The 17,488-nt window shown below is 41.6% G+C and overlaps 2 protein-coding genes across 4 annotated transcripts in view; one reads left to right on the top strand and one right to left on the bottom strand.

Moving 5' to 3' along the window:
* The first annotated feature begins 498 nt into the window (after positions 1-498).
* Positions 499-9,576, top strand: LOC146650367 (uncharacterized). Of its 3 annotated transcripts, none has more exons than XM_085383785.1 (10): positions 499-739; positions 1,414-1,903; positions 1,973-2,122; positions 2,806-2,855; positions 3,993-4,124; positions 5,906-5,990; positions 6,281-6,468; positions 6,586-6,672; positions 8,636-8,711; positions 9,176-9,576. In XM_085383785.1, the coding sequence occupies exons 2-10, from the start codon at positions 1,465-1,467 to the stop codon at positions 9,364-9,366; spliced, it is 1,398 nt and encodes a 465-aa protein (XP_085239911.1). In that variant the 5' UTR covers positions 499-739; positions 1,414-1,464; the 3' UTR covers positions 9,367-9,576. The 3 variants fall into 3 exon arrangements, with proteins under 3 accessions (XP_085239911.1, XP_085239910.1, XP_085239909.1); XM_085383784.1 differs by having other exon boundaries at positions 2,716-2,855; XM_085383783.1 differs by having other exon boundaries at positions 2,626-2,855.
* Positions 9,577-10,496: 920 nt separating this feature from the next.
* The window catches only part of fer1l6 (fer-1 like family member 6), a 76,007-nt gene continuing 69,015 nt past the window's right edge, over positions 10,497-17,488 (bottom strand). The window contains exons 35-45 of the mRNA XM_085383780.1: positions 15,824-15,951; positions 15,579-15,749; positions 15,189-15,343; positions 14,655-14,797; positions 14,451-14,539; positions 14,267-14,365; positions 13,839-13,959; positions 13,611-13,731; positions 12,274-12,431; positions 12,079-12,179; positions 10,497-11,136 (exon numbers count right to left, since the gene is read on the bottom strand). Coding sequence (XP_085239906.1) covers positions 10,956-11,136; positions 12,079-12,179; positions 12,274-12,431; positions 13,611-13,731; positions 13,839-13,959; positions 14,267-14,365; positions 14,451-14,539; positions 14,655-14,797; positions 15,189-15,343; positions 15,579-15,749; positions 15,824-15,951 — 1,467 coding nt within the window. The 3' untranslated portion in view covers positions 10,497-10,955. The remainder of the gene's footprint in view (positions 11,137-12,078; positions 12,180-12,273; positions 12,432-13,610; positions 13,732-13,838; positions 13,960-14,266; positions 14,366-14,450; positions 14,540-14,654; positions 14,798-15,188; positions 15,344-15,578; positions 15,750-15,823; positions 15,952-17,488) is intronic.

Genomic DNA, 17,488 nt, shown 5'->3' with positions numbered 1-17,488 from the left:
TCTCAGTCTCAAAAGTATGCTGCTGATCTTAATTTAATTCAATTCAATTTGCCTCTAGGTGCTTTATATTCTGAGATAAAGACCTCACAATAATACAGTAAATGAACTGGGTCGCCATGTTCCCTGTAAAAAGATTAACAGATATAGGAATAAAATGAGCAATCCACTGCAGATAAAGCTCAGCAGGAAAGCTGGAAAAGTCTGTCGTCAGAGTGTTTCATGTGCTTTGATTAGGCTCCGTTGTGGACATATACACGGACAACTGGAAACCCAACAGCTGATTAGTCCTTTTACAAAGACTGGATTTTAGAAAATAATATATAGATATCAAGTATGTAATAAAACCCATACCTTCACTGTTAAGAAGTTATATTGCAGCATCTTGGACTCAATTGTTTGCGTTTGACTGTTTTAATTTTTGAATGCTCCAAATACCACTATTGGCATTCACACTCCATAGCACTAGGTGGCGATAATGCTACTTGCCAGAAACAAAAGTGCATCCGCTTCTGTTGCTAAAATTATGCTACACATAAAAAATGTTCAGAGCATGCCAGGTCTTACAAGTTTAACCTTCTTCTGTTACACTGTTTGTCTGTTAAGCTTTAACTGGAAGTTAGCATTAACAGCCATTTAAGAAATCTAACGATAACCTAAGCTAGTTAGCTGTCTACTCGTATAAGTTCTGATAGCAGCTAAGATAACGGTCATCTAACCGGGCTAATAGCGAGAGTAAACGGTAAGTGGTGTGTTTGTCTCCCATCTGATTTGGGCGTTAAATAGAATTATTTAACGCCCAAATCAGCGCTTTTATCAATGAAAGGAGCCTCGGATACAGAGAAATAGTCTTTATAGCGGCGGTTAATGTTACCAGAATCTGTCAAGTTCGATGTTGTTTCCCATACACAGTGTGGCGTCTATGTCAATACAACGCAACTAAAACTTAACTGAACATTTGTACACTGTCTTTCTTTCGAACCCATTCATAGTCACCTTATTAAAGTTGCTGTAAAGTACAACGTCGTTCTCTTGTAGTCTTTAATGCTACAGTCACTGGTATATGTCGGCATAAAGTCTCTGAAACTAAACAAGTTGGTCCATGGTTGAGACATCCAGCACCTCCTTTTGCATTTATGTGGTATGGTCAGATGAAGTAGTGTTTGTTTGTTTGTTTGTTTGTTTTGTCCATGCTTCTCGTGTCTGTAATTCCGATTACCCAGCTTTGAGTTCAGGGTCTTATTGACTCTTGCATTCTTGCATTCAAGGGGCTTTTTTGAGTGTTAACAGTATTATTTCAAAGTGTACTGTAACCTGAGCTAAATTATCTGTGAAAACGTTTGCGTAAATGTGGACGTGACTATTGTAACGTAACGTAATGTAATATACGTGTTTAAACTGCTTCTGTGCATGCAGGTAAAACGCACGAACCATCTCCTGCAGTTTCTCGGTCCGAACTCATTCTCAATGGATGTCAGCATTGCTGTATCACTAATTCGAGGCCAGATGGGGACCGTAGTCGAGCGAGCAGTAAATGGAGCGGTCGAGACGGTGCTGGCCGAGATGCTTAAAGTGGTCGGAGTCAAATTTGAGGAGTTAAAGGCTCAAGTGGTGCAGATGAAGAGGGACATGATGACGCTGCAGAGTGAGAAGGCTCAAAAAGAGAAGGAGAACGATAACATTCGGGCCAAGCTGCGTTACACGGAGCTGAAGCTAAAGTACTACAGGCAAGGAGTGGAGGAGGAGCTGCAGCAGAGAGCCTCTGCTTCTACCCTAGTCTGGATTCAGCCACCAACTCTAACACGAACACAGAGAAGCAGATCTGGCATTTCCCCAACAAAGACCCTGTCATCGTTCTCAGTTCAGGCCAGGACTGCTGAGGGAGCGTTGATGAGGAACAGCAACAGTACGTACCAATGAAATGCTTGAGTCCTGGTTTCTCTTGTGCTGACTGTACTCTTTCTTATGTTTCTAGTCCCAGAATGCACCTCACCAAACAGCATGAACAGGCAAAAAGTCAGAGTGTCCTGCCCTTCAAACGTGGCCCACGCTGACTCATCTGACCTGCTGCTTCCTGCTTCACTCACTTTGAATGTGGCTGGAGAATCTCTGGACAGCAGTACAGGTACACAGTGCGTGCGTACATGTTTTCTCTCTCATCACTGAGAACATCACTAAATCTTTAGATGAACATTACCGTAGTTTTACTATTACTTTATTTTTTATTTATATAGCACTGCATCACAGCAGCAGTTTACTCAAGGCGGGTGTTGCTACTTAGGAGAATAGCAAGCCCTTAGGCAATGAGCTTAATGTAGGTTGGCATGTTGTGACACAATGTAGCCTTACACCAGTGGTTCTTAACCTTGTTGGGGGTACAGAACCCCACCAGTTTCATATGTGCATTCACTGAACCCCTCTTTAGTGAAAAATAAAATAGGATTTTTTTCAAATTCAAGACATACATATATTTTTTACTGGTGCACAAAATGAGCCTTGCATATCACGGCTGAGGCTCTGCCGAACCCCTGAGACAGACTCACCGAACCCCTAGGGTTCGATCGAACCCAGGTTAAGAACCACTGCCTTACACTGATATGTTAGACTAAGTACATGTTGTTTCTACAGTGTTGTTCTGTCCTAGCTCAGACCCAGTTCAGTGTAAGAAAGTTGAAGAGGTGGATGAGTGTGAATGGGCCATTCTGCACTCTAATACAGAAGGCATGGATAGTGCCATAGCCTCGTCTCCTGCCCCGGCTCCGAATTTAGATGATGGGCAGCAGTCAGGGGATTCCTCTCTGTCTCCAGATGGCGCCACCTATGCAGCTAGCTCCACGCTGCTCTTCTCTGTTCCAGAGGTAACAGCTCATTCAAATCAAGTTTTCCAGATTTGATATATCACAAGGTTTTGTTTTGTTTTTTAATTTACATTTCTTTAAAGAAAAACCCTGATAAAACGTGTTTTTGGAGTATTAAAGGAAATCCTGGTAGGTAAAAAGGAAACCAGGGATATATTGTCAGGAGTCACTGAAGTAGGGCTGTTCGATATAACGATATATATCGGATGACGATATAGAAACGTCTATCGTTTCATTTTACGCTATCGTTTGTTTTGTGGTGTCGCAAAATAAACTGTTTACAGCAATATTTTTTTCATGGTTCTGATGTCACTGTAGTTATTATTAATTTCTTAAAGTTCTCTCTTTCTCTTATATTTAATATCACCACACTACGGACGGACAAGCGCCTGTTTTTATGCGTTGTCGTTAGCAACAACCACAGTAAAACCATCGCATGTCCGCTTGTTTATTTTCCACATAAACCTTTCACAATAAAGCTCTAGATCCTGTTGAGACTTTTCAAAATAAATGGAATCACATGAAAAAGTATGCAGAGTATTTACGGATGAGAAGTAAAAAAGAGCCGCCAGGTGCTAAAAAATAAACCTTAGACTCCAACGTTAGAACAGGCTTCTCCCCGCAGCACGCCGTGTAAGAAATACTCACAAAGGAAACGGCGCCGTTACAACTTCTGTCTAAAAATGCATCGTTAAAACACTCGACTCCAGCTACACGACACCCAGCTGGAAACACTTCACCTGCCCGAGATTCACAGAATTTACAGAATATCGGGATATGAGAGTTTGGTCATATCGCACAGCCCTACACTGAAGCTTGTCAGGAAGCATGGAAGCAGAAAAGTGTAATGGCACAGAGTCAAAACATTTGCCTCAGGGCTCGATCTCATCCTGCTGGCAAGGTTTATATCGTATGAGACAATGCGCTACAGAAATGAATGCATGTGTAAATGACCTGAAATGAATACAGTTCCTAAAACTGTATTTTTACATTCTAACACAGAAATATTTAGACTTTCTTTTCAGTTCAGTTTTATTAAGCCTTATGTAGGTATTTTAATAAAGTACAGGCTCTTTTATTTTCAATTTCCAAGCTAATGCACTTGTAAATTCCAGTTTGTCTCCTGTTTCAAACTAGGTGAAGCATGAGGCACAGGAAGAAGAGAAGGAGGTGATCTATATAAAAGAGGAGCCAGAGGAAGAGCAAGAGGTGATGGCCACCCTGCTGCTTGACTGCCACGAACAGCAGGGTCATCAGCCAGAGTCAGAGGTGAGGTTACAGTTGTGGGGCACAATTTTCAAGAACATAAGTTACATTTGTGTTCACTGTAACTTTTATTTAATCTAAGAGCTGTAGGGCACTCGGGGAGTACATGTCCCATCGTGGTCAAGTCTCTATTTGTTTTAAAGGTTTAACAAGTGGTTCTTCCTTTTCTCCATCTATTGTCAAAGACCAAAGAGAATATATTGATAAACAGCCACTTTATTCAACCTTAAAGATGTTCTAACTTTAAATATTTATTTTTGGCTAGGATGTCCTTATCTAAAGAGCTTGCATGAAGCAGAGACAAAGACAGAATGCATGGGACATTTTCTTGGGGGAAAGATCATCTCCCCCTCCTTTTTTTTTTTTCTCCTCCATAAGTTGCATCCTGGACGATGAGCATTTGGATGTCAGTCTTTGCACCATTGTAGTTTAATCCCAGCCGTTATCTGACACCACGCTGTGAAGAAGTCTTCTATAAGCTGGATTGTCTGAGCGCTCCAGGTCTTTTAAAGGATTCTTAGTAAACGCTCGTTCACAGCTTTGCTGGAATTCATGACGTTGAAAGATGGTCAAACAAAAAAGATAAGGAAACGTCAAAGGACCAAACATTGAGCGAGTGCACTGACATTTATATGAAGTGGTGTTAAAAACTGTTTGCCCCCTTCCTGACTCTACATGTTTCATCTCAAAAGCCACACATCATGCCGAGATCTAAGAAACACCTGAGAAACAAAGTCACTGACATCTGAAAAGGTTACAAATGCATTGTTGAACCACACTGGGAGCCATTAAACACAAATGTGGTGAAGCTTCCCAGGAGTGCGGCCGGCCTACCAAACATTAACGAACCGCAGGCTTTACGTGTCTCAGTTAAGGTCAGAGTTCATGATTCAACAATAAGGAGTCTGGGCAAAAATGGCCTACATGGGAGAGTTGAAGGAAAAAGCCTCTGCTACACACAAAAGCTCATCTCACATTTGTCAGAAAACATCTTGATGATGCCCCGGACTTTTGGGAAAATACTCTGCGGACTGACGAGACAAAAGCTGAACTTTTTGTTCAGTTTGAGTCGCATTACACGTGGCTAGCACAGAAAAGAAACATCACAGCAACCTGTGGTGGTGGTAGTGTGGTGGTCTCTGGCTGTTTTGCTGCCTTAAGAAAAACAAAATAAAGACGTTGGAGGAGCCTGGTCCTGACCTGAATCTGCCTGAGGTGCTGGGATGTGAGGCTGTTCACTCTGCTACGTGACTGAATCACAAACAAGATTCCTCCACAGCGCTGTAAAAAACCTCTTTGCCAGTTATTGCAAATGTTTGATTGCTAAGAGTCGTCCAACTAATTATTATGTTTAGGGGGCAGTAAGTTTTTCACACAGGATCGTGTAGGTTTGGATTTTTCCCCCTTCATTTAGAAACTGCATTTTGTGTTTAGTTCTGATATTTTTGTCTAATATTTACATTTGTTTGATGATCTGAAACATTTTACTGTGACAAACATTCAAAAAAACTCTTTTTCACACCACTGTACTTCTTTTTGTGTTTCTGACCATTTAAAGCAGTTTACACTACAAAACACTTTGACTCAGGCACGTGCCACTGTTACTTTATGACATATCCACAGCTACGGCCATTTTAGCATTACCAGTTGCACGTGCATGTCATTGGACTGAACAAATGGTTGTAAGCTCAACAACAGACTGAAGGACAGTTTTGGAAAACTCTCGTGGAATCCTGTTATTGCAGACTATCGAATACAATGAATGCTTTCATCTCTGTGCTCAGCCTCAACCGTCAGTGACAGAGTGCCCAAGTGCTGCAGGAAGCCAAAGAAATACTACAGCCTTCAGCTCAGCTGGACGAAGCACCCGTGAGTTGATGTGAATAACTGTCGATCATGTCTGTATGCTTCTAGTCTAATTTTACTAGATATGATAAAAAGTTCTGGGACTTGTCCTAAAACCTTTTATCCCTCAGCTGTAAAAGGCTTTCGGGATGGTATCGTCACCCTGCTGGGTTTCCAGGTGATGTTGACACTCGAGTTTTTGGTTGCTATAGCTCGAGAACAAAGTGATGAAGGAGGTTTATCGCTGTGACGTGGCTTAATATAGCCTCACAACTGGAACTTAGAGTGGGCGCTTTCTGTGTGTGCACTCTCAGATTCAGCACCTCAGTCAGCTGCCATCTTGCCACCTGGCGTCCCACCTCGCCAAGCCGTGCGACCCTGGGCTAAAGACCTTAGTCTTTATGAAGAATACAAAATGCGGAGGAGTGAGCTTCGTCGCCGAAACATGACAAAGCGCAGAGAACTGGAGAAATCGTTACCTCAACCGCTGCTGGCAGATCTGGTCAGTCCACCTCAAATTATTGAGGACAGAAGGTTTCTGCATATTTACGTTAAAAAAGTGCCTCATTTATAAAGGCATCAAGTGAACCTGAAAAATAAAGGTGATTTTGTGTTGAAGGTGCGGGAGCGTCGAGAGAAGACCAGACTGAGGGTAGCCAGGTGGAGGGCAAAACGGAAACTCCAGGCCTGCCTTAACCAGATGCAGGTCGGTGATTCCACCACAGTCTCTGCACTCAGACATTTCTTTTGGAAATGGTCTGTTTCTTTCTCATGAATGAGATCTCCATCTCTCAGGGCTTAAGGTGGAAATTGATTAAAAACATTTGCATGGAGATTTTGGTGGTCAGTGAATAAAAACATTTTTGCAAACTATTTTTGACGTATTTCAGTAATATCAAGAATTTAAAACGTGTATATGACAATCAAAAAGAAATTTCACAATATTTTTCATTTTTACCCAAAGTTACCTTGAATGCTTTGGGAGGCATTTCTCTGGTAGCTGCCAGAGTATTGTTTACCTCAGTGGGTGTTGACTGTTCACAACTATTCAGTGTAGAGCAGAGGTCTCGGACCCCGGTCCTCGAGCTCCGGTGTCGTGCAACTTTCTACACCTGAATACAATTAGCAGGTCATTAGCAAGACTCTATAGAACTTGACTGCACGCTGAGGTGGCAGCTCAGCCATTTGATTCATGTTACAGCAGCTCATGTGTGGATGAACAATAAAAGTGCTTTTAGAAGGACATTTTTCCAAACACTTACTTCAACTTACTTGAGTAGGGTTAGGGGTCGCCACCTCAGCATGCAGCCAAGTGCTATAGAGTCTTGCTAATGACATGCTAATTGTAACAAGGACACATGGAAAAGTTTCAGGACAGCGGCCCTCGAGGACCGGAGTTTGAGACCCTGCCATCGAACATACATTCCTGGCAGGTATTAAATCTCGAGTTGGTCGTGTGACTGTTGTCTGTGTCAGCGACACACCGCTGCGTGATCACTGACAGTGATGAGTGTTAGTGTCTGTGATATCCAGTGTTGCTCAAGTTAGTAAGTAATTAGTTACTGATTACTTCTCCAAGAAAGTAATCCCGGTACTTTACTGATTACTTATTTTCAAAAGTAATTAGTTTCATTACTTGCCTTTTATGAATGTGTTACACAACCTGAAGACGTAATAAAGCAACAGACCTTTCAGCCCAATTCTGTTTTTTCTGCATAATCCATCTTTCATCTGTCATACTGGAGCTGCTAACATAAAGTAGTGTAAGTGAGAATGTGAGGGCTGTACCGTGGGAAACACAACCTGCTTTGGATTCCTGGATTCAAAGGGAGTGTTTTCTGTTTCCATTGCATTGTTTTTCAACGGACAACAAAGATGGCACAGAGACATTCAGCAACACAAACTCAAGTCCATATCTGACGACCTGTCCGTTCATGTTTTGGAGATTATCATCATTTTATCAGTTTGTGGCTGCCTTAACAGGTGTGCCGAGAAAACGTAGCCAGCTGTTTGATTTGATCATCTGTGTGATCTGCATATATTTGTTCTTGATTGTGTCCACACAGTGTCTCTGCCTGCCTCACAGACTCTTGTCTCCACCCGGTTTCCATCACATTATTCTGATACTAAAATCTTTGTCTGCTATAGATATAGATGTAGATGTATACATACATCTCTCTCTACATCATGTATGTATGTGGTTAGAGAGAGATGTATGTGTAGAGATATAGTTTATTTTATTATTTATATGTATATCTATGATATTTTCAGAATTGAATATAGGAGCGTGAGACTAACAGGAGTGGCCTCCACCTCTGCTGTTAACTCCAGTTTCAACGTTTCTCCTCAGTCGAAAGCAAAAGGAGAATCAGGCACTTTGTAATTCACATTAGAAGTTCAGTGGTGCAGCGATTAGCCTCACAGCAAGAAGGTCCTGAGTTCGATTCCACAGTCCAAAGACATGCAGTTAATTGTTATTCTTTGTCCTTCTGTAACTGTAACCCTCAGAGAGCCTCTCAGTCTCGCTGGTTATTGACCTGTAGTTGTAGATCTGTTAGAAACCTTCTTTGGCAAATTGAAATTCACACCCATTCTCTCTGTCTGTTTAAAGTTGAATAATTAAGCTGCTTACCAATCAGCCACGCCTTTGCTGCTTTGTTCCCTGTCAGGCCTTTGGAGACACTCAAGGTCTTTCTCAGACTGGCTTTGCCATCAGCAGTCAGCAGCAGCCCAGATCAGCTTGTGGTAAGTTGTGGCTCAGATGACTTTTCACACATCTTTTCAAACTGCCTGCTGCTCCTCAAAAACACACTTTGGAGCTCAAGTTCCAAACTGTGAATATTTAATGTTCATGTTATATTTTTCCTTTTTATTTTAAATAAATTTGCAGGAATTACAGTAATTATGAGGTATCGTTTATAGACTTGTGAGAATTTTTCTCCATTTTGGAATAAGGCAGTATGACTAAATGGGAACTGTTGAATCTCCAAATACTTTCCAGATGTACTGCACACTGGAGCCTGGATGGTCAACCCTTCCTTTTACTTTGCCAGATGGAAACTGTAAAAGAAGTCATGTTCACAGAGAAAACTTTCTAAGCCAGCCGTATATAAGTCCAGTAAAGCTCACTGTCTGCTCAGTGAGGCTCAGCAGGTGGTGCTACACTTTTCGTTTGTCACTTCAACCAGCTGCTCTATGTTGTGTTTCAGCTTCCACCTCCAGCACTCAGCAGAGACAGAGCTCGGCATCGAATAACATCCCACGGATGTCTACATCCACTTCCACCCTGGTTCTGAAAGGCCCCAACATGGCTCCACATGAGCACGCTGTGGCACTTTCCTACCCCCATGGCAACATCTCTCCACAGAGACTCTCTCTGACAGACACTATCTTACAGTGAGCTAACACTGCTCCATTCACAGAACTCAGGTTTATCTTTACTCGACACGTAAGGAAACCAAGGTTTCGGGTCAGCGTTTGCAGCGGCCACTATGGATCATTTTGTCTTAAATGTTGTAATCCGGTACTGTCAGTATCAGAAAGCCCCAAATCCTTAAACTAACATCCATCACACAGTTAAATACACAATAAACATTTGCCATACCCTTCACGAGGACTATTGTTATTTTCATCAAATCTCTGTGTTTATATGTACAAACCTTCACTGTATCCTTTAACATATCAATACTGAACGTGCAGCTAGACTGGATCATGCCAACTGATACAAGACTGCCAAATCACAACAGTGTTTATAGTGTAAGGCAAATACTGTAACCTCAACAGTAGGATGATCCCTTTAAGCAAGCACTCTAATAGGAGGAAATGAGGCTCAGGGTGGGCAGCCATCTGCTGCAACCAGTTTGGGAAGAAAAGAGGAAGACGGGACAAAGGACATGCTGTGGAAGAGAGCCAGAGATTAATAAGTAATGATTAAATGCAAAGTGGCGTATCAATGCCAAAAAGTGAGTGAAGAAGAAACATTTAGGCCTATTGCAGCATAACTAAGAGGACTCAGGGTCACCTGATCAACCCAAAATACGTGCTTTATCTAAACTGAAAGTCTGAAGCCTAATCTTAATAGTAGAGAGGGTGTCCATCTCCTGAATCCAAACTGGAAGCTGGTTCCACAGAAGAGGCGCCTGAAAGCTGAAGCCTGATCCCATTCTTCTTTTAAACATCCTATTTAGGACAGAGGACAATAACCTTGTTTTAACTGAATTTAGAAACAGGAAATTGGAGGTTATCCACGTGTTTAATTACTTTAAGACATTCCTGTAGTTTAACTAATTGTTGTGTGTTATCTGTCTTCATGGACAGATAAAGCTGAGTATCATTTGCATAGTGAAAATATGTCTTCTAATGATACGGCCTAGGTTAAGCATATATAACTTAAACAGAATTGGTCCTTGTACAGAACCCTGTGGAGTCTGTATAGGATTCCCTATTTATATGGACAAACTGGAGTCTGTTAGATATGATTCAAACCACCGCAGCACAGTATTTTAATTCCCAAAGCATGCTCTTATCACTGTAATAATATATCATGGTCAACAGTATTGAAGCTTTAGTTAATGGTAGGACTTCAAAGACATGTAAAGTAATTACAGAAGTAATTACTGTAAGTAATAATGTGTTTGTACTCGGTCTTTGCTGAATGACGTGTGCCTGATAAATGAAGGTATGAAATCCAGACGTGTTATTGACTCACATTTATTTATTCTGGTTAAACAGATTTTGTTTTCCATTTTCATCATCTTAAAATGTTAATATGTTAACTTTCACTGGTTAGTAACATTTGGAAAACATTTATTCAGACACAGAACGAATTAAAAGCAAATGGCCAGCCTTCATTCTTATTCCCGTTGATGTAAATGACTGTTTTAAAAAGTGAGACCAAACATCTACACAACTTCAATATTCAAAAAATGGAGACTTTGATCATTTGGAAAAGCTGTAGAGCTGCAGCATACACACACATAGTTTATCCGTTTAGCCGCTGATAATCTTGTTGGAGATGGCTCCGGGTAGTGTGTAGAAGAGCAGGGCAAGGAACAGCGCTGTGATCAGCAGAATGATGCCGATGATGATGTACTTCTTGTAGCTTCGCCACACCAAGTGAAAGAAACATTTGAAAGGGTTAACGAACCACGAGAAGGAGGTGTCTGGACGACTGCGGGAAAGAGGAGAAAAGCAAATGAAGTGGTTTAGTTCATTACAGATTCTTACAGGCTGAGATGATTACGATGCTTTAGCAACCCTGAATGGGTCACCTGAGAAAGTGTCTAATGTTACGACATTAAAAACGTGATTCCAGAAATCATAACGGCGTCCTGGTGCATCCAGATGATGTGCATTATAAACTGACGGCATTTTCATATTAAATACTAAGGTTAAATGGAACAGCTCAAGTGGGAGAGGGATTTTATTCTGGCACATTAAACCAGTGAATCTCCTGTGTCTGAAAATTAAAGCATATGAGTAATAAGACTAAAACTTTGAATGGAGCAGCTCTCATTTATAGAAACCAAACTGTGAACCCCTGAACACATGACTTCATTTGGACCAGAAACCTCTCTGCAGCTTCTCTCCCACCATAACAGCCTCACAGACATCGTGTCTGCTCCCAGACAATAAAAAAACCAAACAAACCTGAGCAAAAATTACTAAAAAGATAAATGACTCGAGCATCAAAAAGTATAGAATAGAAAAGAATAGAATACATAAGAGAAAGTAATATGATATCCTCAACTGCACCAAAAAGTAAATGAGTAAAATGTGGATCTAGTGTTGTGCAGTCTCTGGTCTGGGAGCGTCTGGCCGTGTGTTATTGTTCTCTTGTAAATGAGATTACACCTGGATTGATCTTTGGGAACAGGCCGTTTATTCTCTCTATATCTATGTGTGCATTGATGCACACATAGATATAGCTCCAGGTTGGGGGGTTGACTCTGTATCCAGTAAGGACCCCCAGGCTACCCAAATATTGTTATTGAAAATGTGTAAATATACCTCAGATTTACAGAAATGTCCCTGTATTCCTTTGACGCATTTTTCGTACATAAATTAGATTGTATTCTGACAGATAAACAGAGCCTTGTGTGGTTATGGTTACTTTGGTTTTGGTAGTGGCTCTGGCTCCTTGCGGGCACGGCCAACAGGATTTTTCTCCGACTCCTCAGCTGTCACAAGATGGAACTCTGCTTCCACTTTCCCCTGGAGGAAGATCGATTGTTTGATGATCTGTATTTGCCTGACTTTATTTTTACATTTGTTTATACACTGCATGTGTGTGTTACTGTGTACTTACGGTCAACTCTCCTGACTTGGTGAAGGGCCACCAGCCTCGTGCTCTCTTCTGCTGAAAGATGGAGATTCTCTCAGTCCCATCTGTCAGCATGTCCGCCTTACACAACTTGGCTGTTTTAGCTCCCCGAGTAAATCCATGGAGGTCTAATTCTAGTGTGCCTGCAGACACACAGTCAGTCAGGTGCACTGCCGTGTTTTATGCAGCCAACACCAGAATCTCTGAATCTCTTTTGTCAAGTTGTTTTTGCCTTCATTCAAGTCATGCACATTTTATCTCCATTATTCATCCTGACTCTCCAGTGCGACTTCTAATACTTTTTGCCATTAAAGATTGTCTTAGAAGGTTTGTCATGTCTTCATGTTTCTTCTGCTTTCAGTGCTTTAAACATTTAGCACCATCTTCAGGTTTTGGGGGTAATTGTTAATAGTTAGCAGGAGTAGTCTTCCTGAATTTCTGCTGTTTCCTGTCCTCCACAGGAATGATTCAAGCATGCTCCTTATACGTTCAAATTGGCAATATGTCCCTGTATTTAATGCCATTATAGCAGCATTTCCCTGAACACAATGCAGTAACACTTTCTATTCTTCAGTGATTGTGAACTAAAGGTGCATCGGGGCACATCACTGTGAAAGAACAGCTCTGCAGCAGAGACATTGAGCTGTTAGCCGTTAAAATGTGTCTGTACTACCTGCCCCGGGAATTCTCGCATGTTATCGCGATAACAGCGTAGCCCCCCCTCAGCCAATGCGGATGCAGCCTCTTACTCCGCTCTGTGGTCAGCAGACTGCAAACGCAATCTCTGAGAGCCCTTTTTGAACATCTGGGGACTATATTGCATCACTGGACTCAACACTGCCCACCTTCACCCAGTATGTGACATGGCCCACCAGAGACAATAAAACATTGGACTTACTGTATGCCAACGCAAAAGAGGCATACAGTTTATCACTTCTGCCACCCCTGGAAAGATCTGATCACAACCTGGTGCACAGGGAGCCACCAGCCACCCGCACAGTGCAGAGATAGTCGGAGGAGAGCGAGGAGGCTCTAGAAGATTGTTTTGAGTCTACTGTGTGGGAGGTGCTTTGTGACGACCACAGGGAGACTCGCAACTTTCAGCCTTTTCGCGGCCTTGAACCTTACTGCAGGCTCTTTCTTGTCTTCTTCTCTCCTATCTGTCCAATAACCAGTCCGTTTAGCATAGTGAAGTCAAACTCTGGACCTTTTTTGTGACGCAACAGTGCTAACCACTGTATCACCTTAGTATTTTATGTTCATCACTGAAATGTGTGTGTATAATTGCCTCTCCGTGTGAATAGGCACTTATGCATACCCACCTAGAAAGTCGTCAGAGGAGAGTGTCTCAAAGTCCCAGACCTGCAGAATGAGGATAGCAGGAATCTTCTGCTCTGTTTTATCTAGAGAGAAAATACTCTCTCTCTTCCTCACCACCACTACCTGTCAGAGGTAAAGTTGGTAACGATGTGATTCTGTAGCAGCTATTTTATCTACATCAGGCTTGGAGCCGGAGCTCCTAGGACCAAAGATCACACAAATATGAGTACCTTTTCAGCAGGCAGGTAGCTGAAGGGGAACACGAAGCGCCAGTTGAAGTTTCCTTCTCCAGTCAGAGAGTTGTAATGCACATCAGTTTCTTGTCGGTCATCTTCTAAACCTTTCAGCCAGCTACAACGGTAGATTTGGTAAGGTGAGAGATTTTCTAGCAGTGCTTTTTATATAAAGGTTTAGCTAGCTAGTTTAGCTTTTTGGGCTGCAAGGCGCTAACGTGTTGACACCGTGCAGCCCTCACACGATCCACGTTAACTCGCTAACAGAGATATATTCAGTACATTCAATGTGCTGTTCAATAAGGAATCAGCCAAGCTTACACAACAGACAGCAAACGTCACTTTAGTTTTGGAATTATTATTTCCAAAGCTAAAAAAAATATTTATATTGCCAAAAAATACCAGGAACAAATAGATTTTTTTACCCCTTGATGTAAATATCACTGAACTGTTGACCAGTGAGGAAGTGGCTGTCCTCCAAAATGACGTCCTCTGTGTTCCAGATGATAATACGCAGCTCGTATCTGCACAAACACATCTGAGTTTGAATGACCGCATGCCAAAACAACGTTGACAGACATTGTTTTATTACGTTTTGGTAAGTCTCACCCTTTTGGTTTTCGAGGTGAAATGTCCACTGGAGGTCCTGGATGTGGCAGGTCCATTGGAAACATGTCTACCCACATCTGGACCTGACCCTACATGTACATGCACACAGATGTAGGCAGTTGACCCAGAAAACCCAAAAAGCTTAAAGGTTGTAAATGCATGAATAACGATTATTTTTTACCAGAATACTAAACTCAAACATACCTGGTCCATTCCAGGCCGGGCCTTATTAAACAGAGTTCTGGTCTCAATGTGCTCTGGTACCAGTGTGCATCCTACACCTGGGATCTCAGCCCAGCGGTGTAGGATCTTCAGTGACAAGTGTTCATAGGACTCCACTGGCTCGTCTGAGGGATACACACGACAATGACAAATCAGACTCCTATATACATGTTCTAGCTCCAGCATATTTTCTTGATCTATACTATCTTTCCCCACAGTGTTGGATCATAGGGATCGAGTGATTGTTGGTGTTCTCTCTAAAACTGAAATGACATCTCCAGCTACTGATGGGGATATTTATTACTTATGCAACTGTTCTCACATTGTGTTGTACTTACATTTTATATAGCGCTTTTCCTACTCATACTGACAGACAAGTGCTTTAGACTACAAAGATGGAATTGCACCTGATTAAAAGGTATCACGTGGACTCATGCAGTAAATGTCTGAATACTGTTTCTAAATGTTAAGTTAAAAAAATAATCATGCAGCTGATCTAGAATGCCCTATATCTACCTTCATGCATGAAGAGCGTTTTGCCAGTGAAAACCTTCTCTGACACAATGATGCGTCCTGGACTGAAGTGAGGACCGTCCAAACCGCTCTCTCTGCACATCTTTGCCAACAGCTCTGATGGCTTCAAACAGTCTCTCCAGGCATTGTAACCCTCACTGACAGACAACAAGGAAGGAACAGGAAACGCTTCAGTGCGAGGGATTCATAGAATGCAGAGTTGTAGATGGATATAAATGCCTGGAATTTCTACTCCTTTAGTTGAATTTGGTAGTTTAATGTAATAGAAAAAAAGTAATGTAACTATGAGGTAGGATAGTAATTTATTGAAGTGACCAAATGGAATAAATAACTCGGACTTTGATCTGAAAGAGTTCAAACGTCCAGGCTTACAGACTATACTCAGCAGGGAGTCCACAGGTGCCTCTGTGTTTGCTGTAATATCGGTTCTCAAGGTCAATGCGGGTCTCTCCAATCAGATCGTCCCCTCCCACCAGGTCGTGGTCATAGATGAACACTGACAGCAGAGACTCCTGAGGAAGTGTTGCCTGCATCTCAAAAGATCTGGAAGAAGGAGAATAGAAGAAGTCATATTTAAAATGTGAGACAATTCCTGAGAAGCTTTACCAGTTATTTACCTTCCAAAAACAGGGTTTAGCTGTTTGGGAATGTAGTTGTCTCTGTCTTTGATTTCATTTTTGCCAAGTCGTAGAACAATGTAAGGGTCCGCCTTCCCATCCGGGTCAGCTGGGTGCAGGTTAGAGGCCTGGAAAGAGAAGGGGTATCATAAAAGAACTCACAAACAAGGACTAAAACTAGTACTTTTAACGGCACTATTTGTAAATTATTCTGTTTACTTTTTTTTAAAACCTTCCATTATAAAATATGCTATAGTTCAAGATGTCTACTGCTTAATGTTATTATTTCAGCTGCTCCTTTTAGAGGTCACCAAAGCGTGATCAACAGGCAAGTGTAAGAGATGTTCATGCACAGGAAGGGGAGAGTACAGTCCTCCTTTAGGTAACAAGGGACTGGGAATCAGGGATTGACCTTTTGTCTGAGTGTAAATCTTGAGGAAGACTGTGCGAGACATCCTCCCGCCCTCGCTGTGGTGTTCACAGTCGGGCTTTTGTGGTTGTCAAGTGTTGCAGTGCTTGTTTGGGCTGTAAGGACAGCCTATATTAAAGTACTGGTTGCTTACGAAAAGCTCCGTTTGAAATGTAATTAAGTGCTTTGCTACAGCTTTTAATGAGCTTGGTGCTGAATGTTATTTGGCCTCTGAATATGAGACCAGATGGGTTTAACAAATGTGGTGACAGTTTTAACGAAGGTACTTTTGTGTAATACCAGTTTCCATCACAGAGTGGTGCAGCTAGTCAATGAGCCTAAAGGAATAGAGGTCCTAATGTGATTGGTCACTTTCAAAACAGTGACACCACAGGCTCTGTGATGGACGGGTTCAGTGTTAAATGGAGTTAGGCTGCAGGAGTAACATAGGCGCTGTTTTAAACTGCATTTGTTTGAAAAATGAAGCTTTGAGAACAGAGCTGATGTGAGAGCCTGAATCTCTGGCATCACTCGCACAGCAGGCTCTCACATGTGTGATGGCTTCCTTGAAAACTCAGGCTGCTGAGTTCTCCAGGAAGTTAAATTTAATTGTGTGGCAATCAGAGATGGGCAGTCTGATTACTTTTCTCAGGTAATGTTCACTCTGTGTGGGAAGAAAACTTCCTTCTACAGAGAAAAATTAAACTTCAAATCTGAGCGAGCAGCGAGCACGCTGCCACGGGAATGTGACATTCACAGAGAAACCCCCGGACCCCCCCACTGACATGACCGCTGTTGGCAAGCCTCCACCCACCCCAATAGACAATAGATTTAAGAGCTGCTGAATGTTTGAATTGGTTTATTTTTGCTGTGTTTTACTTGCATCTATTTGAAAGAGTGTAAACACAAAAAATTATTTTTTGGAATATGCAGAAAATAGGTTTACATGTTAGAAAATTTCTTCAAGTCAAAGACTGTTGCATATAATTACATTTTTGCTTGATGCAATGTGCATAAAGGTAAAAGATTAAAACTCATGAAACAATTTTTAAAAGGAGACTTTTTCATTGGATTACATTGCAAACGATGGATTATGCAGAAAAATAGAATTGGGCTGAAAGGTCTGTTGCTTTATTACGTATTCGGGTTGTGTATCATGTTTTTTAAAAGTAACTAAGTAACTAATTACTTTTGAAAATGAGTTATCAGTAAAGTAATGGGAATACCTTTTGGAGAAGTAATTAGTAAGTAATTAC

Source organism: Rhamphochromis longiceps, linkage group LG16 (genome assembly GCF_057381845.1).
Source record: "Rhamphochromis longiceps isolate RC_006_pf linkage group LG16, R_longiceps_female_GT1.1, whole genome shotgun sequence".
NCBI classification, from domain to species: Eukaryota; Metazoa; Chordata; class Actinopteri; order Cichliformes; family Cichlidae; genus Rhamphochromis; species Rhamphochromis longiceps.
Note: the sequence above shows the minus strand (reverse complement) of the source record. Positions and strands in the feature narration are given on the sequence as shown.